The sequence below is a fragment of the Scylla paramamosain genome, chromosome 6 (assembly GCF_035594125.1).
Source record: "Scylla paramamosain isolate STU-SP2022 chromosome 6, ASM3559412v1, whole genome shotgun sequence".
NCBI classification, from domain to species: domain Eukaryota; kingdom Metazoa; phylum Arthropoda; class Malacostraca; order Decapoda; family Portunidae; genus Scylla; species Scylla paramamosain.
Window position 1 is genome coordinate 35,402,940 of NC_087156.1, and position 12,291 is coordinate 35,415,230.

General features: G+C 36.3%; 1 protein-coding gene across 3 annotated transcripts in view; it reads left to right on the forward strand.

Moving 5' to 3' along the window:
• Window positions 1-12,291, forward strand: part of LOC135101658 (calcium-dependent secretion activator-like) — a 503,368-nt gene that overhangs the window by 377,837 nt on the left and 113,240 nt on the right. For all 3 annotated transcript variants that reach the window (XM_064005957.1, XM_064005958.1, XM_064005959.1), the window contains one exon: window positions 5,053-5,194. In XM_064005957.1, coding sequence (XP_063862027.1) covers window positions 5,053-5,194 — 142 coding nt within the window. The remainder of the gene's footprint in view (window positions 1-5,052; window positions 5,195-12,291) is intronic.

Sequence of the window (12,291 nt, forward strand, 5' to 3'; positions counted from 1 at the left end):
GATACGCCCAACATTCTTGACCTTTTCCTGACCTCTAATCCTTCTGCTTATACTGTCACCCTTTCTTCTCCGTTGGGCTCCTCCGATCACAATCTCATATCTTTATCTTGTCCTATCACTCCAATCCCTCCTCAGGATCCCCCTAAGCAAAGGTGCCTCTGGCATTTTGCCTCTGCTAGTTGGGGGGACCTGAGGAGGTATTTTGCTGATTTTCCTTGGAATGACTACTGCTTGTGTGTCAGAGACCCGTCTTTGTGTGCTGAGCGCATAACAGAGGTGATAGTGTCTGGCATGGAGGCATACATTCCTCACTCTTTTTCTCGTCCTAAACCTTCTAAACCTTGGTTTAACACAGCTTGTTCTCGTGCTATACATGATAGAGAGGTGGCCCACAAAAGGTATTTAAGCCTTCCATCACCAGAATCTCATGCACTTTATATTTCTGCCCAGAACCATGCCAAGTCTGTTCTCCAACTAGCCAAAAACTCCTTCATTAACAGAAAATGTCAAAATGTTCCTATTGCTTTAATTTCCTGCCTGTCTAAAGTTTTAGAATCTATCCTCGACAGGAAGATTCTTAAAAATCTATCACTTCACAACCTTCTATCTGATCGCCAGTATGGGTTCCGTCAAGGCCGCTCTACTGGTGATCTTCTGGCTTTCCTTACTGAGTCTTGGTCATCCTCTTTTAGAGATTTTGGTGAAACTTTTGCTGTTGCCTTGGACATATCAAAAGCTTTTGATAGAGTCTGGCACAAAGCTTTGATTTCCAAACTATCCTCCTACGGTTTCTATCCTTCTCTCTGTAACTTCATCTCAAGTTTCCTTTCTGACCATTCTATTGCTGCTGTGGTAAACGGTCACTGTTCTTCTCCTAAATCTATTAACAGTGGCGTTCCTCAGGGTTCTGTCCTGTCACCCACTCTCTTCTTATTATTCATTAATGATCTTCTAAACCAAACTTCTTGTCCTATCCACTCCTATGCTGATGATACCACCCTGCACTTCTTCATGTCTTTTCATAGACATCCAACCTTTCAGGAGGTAAATATATCACGCAGGGAAGCCACAGAACGCTTGACTTCTGATCTTTCTAAAATTTCTGATTGGGGCAGAGCAAACTTGGTATTGTTCAGTGCCTCAAAAACTCAATTCCTCCATCTATCAACTCGACACAACCTTCCAGACAACTATCCCCTCTTCTTCAATGACACTCAACTGTCTCCCTCTTCTACACTGAACATCCTCGGTCTGTCCTTTACTTATAATCTGAACTGGAAACTTCACATCTCATCTCTAGCTAATTATAAGATGGATGTTGTGGAGTTAAAGAAGTCAAAAGAGGAAGTGGATTTGGGAGTATCAGTTACTGAAAATTTGACTCTGGACAGACACATTGATAAAATTACTGGAGAGACGATGAATTTGTCAAAAAGACTAAAAATGGCATTCTCATATTTGGATAAAGGAATGATAAAAAAAAAAATTGTTGATTTCCATGGTAAGACCAAGGTTGGAATATGTGGCAATGGTGTGGTCTCCTCATACAAAGACGAATATTGTAAAATTAGGAAGGGTACAATGAGCAGTCACTAAGATGGTTCCAGAGTTGACCAAGTCAACCCATGAAGAGAGATTCAAAATGTTGGAAATTCCTACCCTTGAAAATAGGAAAGAGAGAGAGAGAGAGAGAGAGAGAGAGAGAGAGAGAGAGAGAGAGAGAGAGAGAGAGAGAGAGAGAGAGAGAGAGAGAGAGAGAGGAGATTTAATAAACATCTATAGAATGATAAATGGTATAGAAAATGTGGACAAAAAATATCTTATAAATTTAGACACACAGAGTACAAGGGGACACAGTAAGAAGTTGAAGAAAGTTAACTGTAGAAGAGACATCAAGAAGTATAGTTTTCCTCATAGAAGTATGAACAAATGGAATGAACTCAGTAAGACATTGTCAATGCTGTAACTGTCCATGCTTTTAAGACCAAACTGGGTAGATATGGAGACAGGATACTCTGAGATTACTCCCCTCCCATAAACCACAACTAGGTAAATACACACATACACACACACACACACACACACACACACACATACACACAGTAGGGTACATGACAACACATGGTCATTATAAAGTACAGTTGCAATAATGCACTGAAACAAACCAAAACTGGCATAATGAACTTTCCACGAGTGAGAGCACTGAAATTTTAATAAAAGTTTAACTGAACTAACAAACTAAAACTCACTCACCAGCTGTGCGAGCTGCTGCTAACGTACCTACCACCTGTCCCTTCCTCCCTTTTTTCTTTTCCTCTCCCTTCTTTCATCTGGTCTCAAACCTCCCTCTCTGTCACCTCATCTCCCTCTTATCTGTCAGAGATAAGAGACAAGGGAGTGAAACCTCACTCTCTCTCTCCTCTTTATTCATTTTATGTAATTTTAGCTTCATTGTTTCTCACTCTCATATAGATAATTCCATTTTCATTCTCAATCAGTTTCATTTTATTTAGCAATCCTTAGGATTGTTCTTACTTTCACAGAGAGAGAGAGAGAGAGAGAGAGAGAGAGAGAGAGAGAGAGAGAGAGAGAGAGAGAGAGAGAGAGAGAGATATTGTGGGAGGAAGGGGGTCAGGGAAGAGAGAGAGAGAGAGAGAGAGAGAGAGAGAGAGATGGATTGTGGGAGGAAGGGGGTCAGGGAAGAGAGAGAGAGAGAGAGAGAGAGAGAGAGAGAGAGAGAGAGAGAGAGAGAGAGAGAGAGATTGTGGGAGGAAGGGGGTCAGGGAAGAGAGAGAGAGAGAGAGAGAGAGAGAGAGAGAGAGAGAGAGAGAGAGAGAGATCCAACTTAGGTGGGATTTACTGTATGTATACACATGACATCAACAATAGGTAAATGTGACCAATACTTGTCAAAGCAGCACGAAATTCATGTTGATAACGAGCGAAACTTATGATGGTAAGACTAGGACTAGGCGCGAAACTTGGGAGGGTACTGTATATATTTGTTCTGTTATCTCAAATTTATTCATGCAAATGTGCTCAGCTTCATTGTTTTCTTGTCTTCCTTACTTTACTTTACTTCCTGCTTCAAATCTTCCATCTCCTTTTGGGTGAATTCAAGACTCATTATGTCCTTTACATTTATTCGGAGGGATTTCACTTTCTCATTAATTTGTTGAAATAGCAGCTTAATGGTGCCCGGGTAAGTCTGCTCCATATACATATCCATGGTGGCTGCCAACAAATGAAACAGTCATTGAATGAAGTGGTATAACTAGCAGAGAGGCCTAAAAATAAATCTGCTTATGAGCAAAGCCAGAGCAGGACAGAGAGAGAGAGAGAGAGAGAGAGAGAGAGAGAGAGAGAGAGAGAGAGAGAGAGAGAGAGAGAGAGAGATGTCATCGGCCTTTGTCGAGGTCACTCGCTGGCTGTTACACACCCACAATTAGTCTCTCAAACATGCAGTTGACTGTGTGTCAGCCAATTCTCTTGCATCTTAAAACCTAGGATGTTCATAAAATAAAGCAAGTATTCAATAATTTTGAAATATTCCATAACATGCAAACAGTTTTGTAAAATAAAACGAGTGTTTGATAGCTTTAAAGGGGTCATTACACCATAAATTTGGTAAACAGAGGTTTGTTATATGAACAGTTTACTGTATTTAAAAAATTTTTTGTTTTTTGGGGGGCTGGAACATATTAATGGCATTTCAATTAATTTCAGTGGGAAAAATTGATTAGACATACGAGCAAATTGAGTTACGAGTTCTATCACAGAACAAATTAAACTCACAAGTCAAGGTACCACTGTATATATATATATATATATATATATATATATATATATATATATATATATATATATATATATATATATATATATATATATATATATATATATATATATATAGGGAGTCCCATCTAGAAAATCACATATCCTCAGAAATCAAAGACTAAGTCACCCTAAGTTGAAAATATTCTCTGGTCAGATGCCTTTAACGCCATGGTTTAGAAGTTACAGGACATTTAAATATGAACACGCACCAATGGCAAGTGGCTGCACACAGGCTATAGTACAACATCCAGCTGATTGCTCTTGCCATATAGAATTCCTTATGTTTGCCATAAAGAGTTCCTTATTATTTGATACAATGATACACTGTCTTCTTGTATTCCATTTCATCTTTATTTGCAAGTCTGATATGTAATCAAGTCACATCCCCAAGATGGCAACACCATTACTGCTGCCTTCCCTACCAGCACAGCATTCCACGTTTACTGATTTGTTTCATTAGGTAGATGATGGAGGCTGCTGCCCTTCATTTAGGTGGTACAAGATATACCATAAATTACTAATTTCTTGCCCAGAAATCAGGGGTTAACCTATGCTTGAGATCAAACTATACATGGGGATATATGGTATATTTGAGTTTTTTAAATAAAAAAAAAATGACAGTGCTCAATACTCATGAAGCAAAGGTAGTGGACTGGTAGTGCCATCCATTGCATATGGAGTAAGTTGGCCACTTCTTTTCTTCACTGCACTTAACCTTCTCAATCATTGCTGGTGGTATGCATTTAATGCTGGGTAAACTCTAGACCAGCTAGTCACCCAACATAAATCTTGATAGTAAGCTGAAATTTGAATCCTGGACTTACTTTGTTGTACTTTTATTACTAAAAACTGTAACAAATACATATAATTGGAACATCACATCACTCTTAGATACTGAAGCACTGAGAGACTTTTCCAAAACTGGCTGTGAGAAGCAATATATATGTAAGTTTAAAGAATTTGGATATTACATGAAAGGTTGACTTTTAGATCATTTCTTTAAACTTACATATATATTGCTTCTCACAGCCAGTTTTGGAAAAGTCTCTCAGTGCTTCAGTATCTAAGAGTGATGTGATGTTCCAATTATATGTATTTGTTACAGTTTTTAGTAATATAAGTAACTGTTTATAGTTGTTGTTTTTTTTTCTATTTATAATGAACTGAGGAATCCATGATATGGGATATTAATTTTTTTTTTTTCCCCCCCCTCAGATAACCTAAAAAATGGACGGTTTCATCAACACCTCAGAGAAACATTCGCTCCAATGGTTGTTCGATATGTGGATCTGATGGAGTCTTCAATAGCCCAATCCATCCACAAAGGCTTCGAGAAGGAACGGTGGGAGAATAAGGGGTTAGTATGGAGGCCGTTGGTAGAAAACACACAGTCCAAGATTAATTATTTGCTTAGTAAAATATAATACTTTATTTATTTATTTTCTTATTTGTGTTATTTTTGTTTTATGCTTGCACTAATACATTTTTTACAGTCATACTGAAACAACATCTTTATACTAGCATTTTCTGAGAATAAGGTAACATACATTTTTTTTCTTAATATGTGAGCTGGTAAAAACTGGGATACTATCATAACAGTAATGTGATTTTTATATTGTTATTTTTATATAATGAGAATGAACTCATGAATATGGCTACTCTGATTTCCAGGATAGAGTGAGATGTAAAGCAGCTTTCTAGAATAGACTGAAATTTAAACCTGGAGATAGTGGTATTGAAAGTAGATCATCCCATCCTCATTAGAGTTTACTATCCTTCTAACATTTGTTGCATTAAATCAAGGTTTATTCATAATTTGGTTTAATATTCCAATTTAAATTTTGTGCATTTATGTGCATATTAATTTATATCAAAGTAATGCAACACTCAGTATCTCAATGAAGACCCAACACAGAAGAGGCTGAGTATCCTACATCAAGTTAATAAAGGTGCGCAAAATGAAAAGTCACAATGCAGATTCATGTACATACAAGTAGTGTCAGCATTCTCAAGTAACAAAGACTTCAGCTGTGATACTAGTATTACCATGGTGGGAGTATTCACACCCAAATCTGTGTAAACCTTGTGTTGGATTGTTGAGTGAGTGTAGTCAGCTATCTCTATTAGCATTGTTTGTTTCTAGTGAATTATGGAATATAAAAGAGAAATGTTTCAAAACAAATTCAAATCTCAATAGGCCATACTTGTTGTTTTGGGCAACTACATGGGCAATTTGCACTGAGGCTTGCCTCCCTGTCATGTTTCATGTTTGTTTTTGCAGCTTTGATAGCAGGGATGTCAATATATATATATATATATATATATATATATATATATATATATATATATATATATATATATATATATATATATATATATATATATATATATATATATATATATATATATATATATATATTTATTTATTTATTTTTTTTTTTTTTTTTTTTTTTTTTTTTTTTTTTTTTTTTTTTTTTTTTTTTTTTTGCAAAAGACATAGGAGGCGGAGAATTAGTAGCTCCTGTCTCCATAGTCCAAAGCTTTTCCCTTAAGCTTCACATAACAGTGCTGGAATAGAGGGATGAAGATACTTGAAAAATTTCACAGAACTGCAGGGCTTACTCAATTGCTGTATTCATTGTAGCTGAGTACATATATTGCAACACTCAAACAGTACAGCAAAAGAATGAACTCTCAGGATGCAACTGTTCATAATATTTTGTACAAAAACAAAGATTTGATGAATATCTAAGAATAAGAAATGTTAAGGCAAGATTGGTTCAGTGTACTTCACTTTCTTAAAGACCTTGTGATTAGAGCTGTCCACCCAAAAAGTTTTACAGTGAAAGGTCATAGAAAGTCACTCTCTTGCATGAAAATAAGAAATTTATGTATAAAAACAAAAATGTATCAAACTTACAATAACCTGACCCAGCAAAAGAAACCTCCTCAAAACCAGAGTTCTGAAGAGAAACAAGGAGAGGTATGTTTGGCAAGTTTTTGATTACAAGAAAAATAATTTTGTTGCACATCACATTTGATGTGCATGTTAAGCTAAGAAGTTCCAAACCATGTGTACCATACTTTTGACTTCAATTCAGATTTATGGTTTTACATCAGACTCAAATGCATATGTATATACAGTATTGCTGGGCAAAATGTTTCAAGCACTTTTATGTGTTTAAATCTCCCTCTGAGTGCAGCTAACAGCTGTTGACCAGTCATTTATCAAAACCACTGCATGCTTTTGTGCCGAAGTATATGACAGAGTTGCAGGATGGGAAAGCAACTAGTGTATGTAACTGTAATAAGGACTTCATGAAAGTTAAAGATGTATGTGTTGGTCTGTACTACTGCTGGGTAGTTGCGTTGTCTTCGTAGGCTTAGATGATCAGCCCATTATGTGATCAATGGGTTGCATTATCATGACATCTTTTCTTATAACAATATAATTCCTCAAGACTAAAAGAGTCAACCCTATCTAAAAAAAAGAACAGCAAGGGACCATCAGGAATGTACTATCAATGGGTCTTCCTTAGCCACTGTGCCTGGTTATGTACTTGCAGTCACATGTTATTGATGGATGTTTCTGAGACTTTAGAAAGAAGCCAACATCTGGCTTCTAAGTAGTATATATTCTTGTTTAATGCCATTGAGGAATTTATCAGTGGCATGCATGCAATTTTCTTTGCCAGGTATTTAATTAAGTTCATTACATAGTATTTTTTGGGACATTCAAAGAATGCAAGACTACTGCAAATATTATTTATTTGATATCTTATGTGAATTTTTCAATGATTATTATTTTTTTTATTATTTGTTTATTTTCTTCACATTTTGGGCATCCATCACATGTGGGCTTTGTTACTGGAAGCTTGGATGATTGACCTGCAGGTTTGTGTTCAGGAAGCTTGTTTGGTCATCATCATCATCAGTGAGTGGTAATGCAGACCAGATTTTTTAAGTGATGCCTGGAGGCTCATGATACTCTCCAGTATTTCCCAACACACTCACAGTTGAAGGCAGGATAGATTGTAGTATGTGGGTGCTCCTAATCTACACAGCAATAGCAGAAAAGTGGCCAGCTGTGGATGGAATCATAACTCAGGTTTCTGCATTCACTACTCCTATGTGCTTACTATTAGGGCATCACCTTCCTAACAACCAAGAGCATTGTGAAGTGTAGGGAAGGTTCATTTGACATCTTTTTGACTCCATAGTACAGTAAGGATGTATCAATAACTTTTTAGCATTGGCATATACTTAATTCTATGTAACCATAGATCTGTCTTTACAGGACATCTGTTGGCAGTATTAATGTCACTGCCCATGATTTTTCAATGACAATGACATGATCTACAGTCATTGGTGATCCTAATGATCATTCTTGAGACATTATAAGAGGTAGTTAGTCTTGCTTTAGGTTTCTGTAGTTAAGACCAAAGTCTAGGCATTTAGAGACTTATTGAAAGGAAGAGTATTTTCTGTTTGTGCATGCAATAAGGAAACTACATTTGTTGGTAGTGCAGATCTTTGCTATTGTGGGTTTTATTCAGAAGTTTTTACTGATTTATTGTAATGGATATTCTTTGTACAAGTATATAGAGAATGGTTAATTTATGTGCTGAACTATAAAATTTATCTTGACATTGCTTCAAGAGTGTGAGATGCCAACACTAAATAGTGACCTGAAGAGGTAAATTGGCACATTTAGTTACACTGGAGATATCATTTATCAAATCTGAGTTTGTGATTGTTCCATGAATCGAGTCTTGTTACCTGTACAGTGCATGAACACCAACTCATCTGTATGGATCTATGGCATGCTTCTTGGAAGTCAGTCTTGTTGACTGTTTTGTTACTATAAGAAATGATTCTGCATGGAAATCAAGGGTATGCCTAGAAAACTTGTGGCTGGAACAAATTGATTTATCTTACCTAGAGGTATTTATGATAGGAAGGTTCTATGCAGAATTCTCTCTCCAGTATTTTCTATTCCATCTTGCTATGTTTGAACAATACTGGCAAAGTATTATATGTATCCAACTTCTGATATTTCTTTTCATAGACAAATAATGCTCTTTTCTTAAATGTCTTTCCACTCAAACTCCTTCTAGAATCCAGTGTATTATATTTCCTCTTCTTAAATGTTACCACTTTACATATGTCATTAACTTTCAGCTCTCTTCCTTAGCACACAGAATCAAATCATCTTCCCATCTGTTGTAAGTTTCATGTTGTCTGGCAACAATATGGCATCATCATCATGTAGGAAACTAAAACATTTTTAGTTTTTATATGGACATGAGTACACACACACACACATGCACATACATACACGCGCACACACACACACACACACACACACACACACACACACACACACACACACCTTGTAGTGTAGTGGTTAGCATGCTCGGCTCACAACCAAGAAGGCCTGGGTTCGAATCCTCGGTGTGGCAAGGCAAATGGGCGAGCCTCTTAATGTGTAGCCCCTGTTCATCTAGCATCAAGTAGGTACACGATATAACCCAAGGGGTTGTGACCTCGCTGTCCCGGTGTTTGGTGTGTCAGTGGTCTCACTCCTACCCAGAGATCGGTCACTATGAGCTCTGAGCTCTTTCCGTAGGGAACAGCTGGCTGGGTGACCAGCAGATGACTGTAGGTGAATCACACACACACACACACACACATTGTCTGGAAAAAAGGAGGGAAAGAGGTGATTTGATAGCACTATATAGAATATTAGAAGGGATGGAAGAGTTGGATGGGGATGAATCTTGTGGTACCAGAGGACATGGAAGGAAATTGATAAGGAGTGTTTGCAGAAGAGCCATCGAGAAACATAGCTTTCCTCACAGGAGCATAGCAGTATGGAATGAACTTAACGATGAGACTGTGTGTACCAAGACAGTCTATAATTTAAAGAAAATTTGGATTAAAGTCAATGTAGAGACAGGACAGCACAAGCCTAGTGTGGTTTTTTCCTGTATTTCATAACAAGCTAAATACACACACACACACACACACACACACACACACACACACACACACACACACACACACACACACACAGCAGATTTAACTTTGAAAACATGCATGGTAATGAAATTCAAGTACTAGACGAGTCAGTGTAAATGAGTAGTACAGAAGAGATTCTGAAATAGCACCAGATTAATTAATACATGATAAGAATATCCAGATATTTATCTTGTGCAACTTCCAGAAGGCCAGTATTAGACACATACAGTAAAATCCCTCTCATCCGGCATTTGAGTATCCGGCAGCTTCAAGTATCCGGCACATTTTTCCCCGAGCCTTAAAATCAATAAAATATTAATGTGTACTCATAAAATCGATTAAAATTCCCGCGCGAGGCATACTTTGTCCCCTCGCCACCAGAGCGCACTGCTTCACACCACCCGCGGCCCACTGCACTGTGTTTACTCAGTGACTCAGTCCCGCGTGTGCACTGTTTATCGTCTGACGCCTTCATTATGCCTAAAGTTGTAGAAAAGAGGAAGCGTGTTGTGCTTACACTTAAGCAGCTGATCAGATCAGCTGCTGATCAAGATCAGCTGATCTTTGTTATGGTAAGATGCGTGAGTGTAGGGTGGTGATTGTGGACATAATTTCACTATTCAAGTATCCGGCAATATTCAAGTATCCGGCATGTCGGTGGTCCTGTTGATGCCGGATAAGAGGGATTTTACTGTACTAAACAACTACAGATAAGCCAAGGGAAGATGCAAAAAAATAAATAGATAAATAAATAAATAAAAAATAAATAAATAAATAAAATAATAATAATAATAATAATAATAATAATAATAATAATAATAAAATAATAAATAAATAAATAGATAAATAAATTATAATGACAATAGGAAAGCAAAGCATTAAAAGGACATCCAGACATTCAGCTATTTATGCCACCAAAAAAGCAATCAACTACCCCATGTCTGTCTATATCTGATGCTTGTTTCTATGAACAAGAATGCCTTTGCATTTCCTCCTTGCATGGTATTACCTTCTTTCTCTTCTCACTGCTTTCCCTCATATACTTTAGCATTCTTTGGAAATTGTTTTCATGCGTCTGCTGCATTCCTATGTATTCTCTCATAGTCATCTCTCTTTCTGCTATTCCTTTCCTGTCAGCCAACTGACATTTCCATTCTTCATTTTACTCATACTTGATATGCCATAACTGTTATGCTCAATTTAAATATTTTCAGCATCCATTCTTCTCACACTTTATTTAATCTGTTCGTATCTTTGACCTTGCCACTTACATTGGGATTGTTGATTTAAGCTTTCTATCATGTGAACCCTTTTTTACTTCCATGCTCACTATTCTTTCATCATACATAAGTTTCTACTCCCATGTTCACTGTTCTTATTTTCATCACATGCCTAAAAAGTTCAGCTATCTTTTCCCTTCTGCACAGCTGTTTTATTCATGTTACTCAGCTTCTATGCTTCCATACTTGCACATAATTAAATCAAGATACCTACTTTCTCCATTGGAGCAATTTCACTTTCCTTTGATCATTCAGCTCTTCTGTTTTACTCCTTTTAAATATTATCACCAAATTTAAATAAAGAATGAACAAAAGAAAATAAAACCTATGTAGTAGTAAAGAAATGTTATATTGTATAAGGAACAAAAGTGAGAAAGAAGTGAAGTAGAGATGCATGGACTGATAAGAACAGGGATAGATAAGTTGAAAATACTATACACTTTCTGATGAAACTACAAGAAAATTAAAGGCAATTTATTATGTAAGAAAAAATATTTTAGAAATGATGAGTCTTGCAAAGACTAAGATAATTGAAGACATCCAAATTATAGTTAAAAAAAATTACGTTTATCAGACATGGAGGAAAGATGGAAAGGATAAATAAGGTGAAGTGATGATCATAACTACATCAGAATGAAAATTAGAAAGTTTGTGTATGTATTGCAAAATAAATTTTGAAGTAACTAGTTTCAGTAAAAGGAAAAATGTAGAAACACAGAAAATAGTCACATACATTCCTCCCAGAATTATTTATTGAGCAAGAGAACATGAAGAAATTAAGCCCTTAAGGGAGAAATGCAGCAAGCCTTATTTTCTTTGATCAGAAATTGCTAAAAGATTTTGCTGAATTTTAATAAAATATAACTGTTGTTATAAATAGAAACTCCATATCAAAATAAAATTAAAACCATAACTTATTGTCAACAATAAAGTAAATAACTATGGATATATGTGCTATTCATGGCATAAGTTAAATACAGTAAAGGAATGACTATGACTGGAGGCTTATATAGTACTACAATAAGGTAGGTGGTGTTTGAAAGCAAGAGATCAGATTACCTGGGAAAGCAATGGATAACCAAAATGTGAAGAGAAGAGAGAGAGATGAAATATTGGATCTAAAAATTACAAATAGGTAAACTTTCTAAAGGAC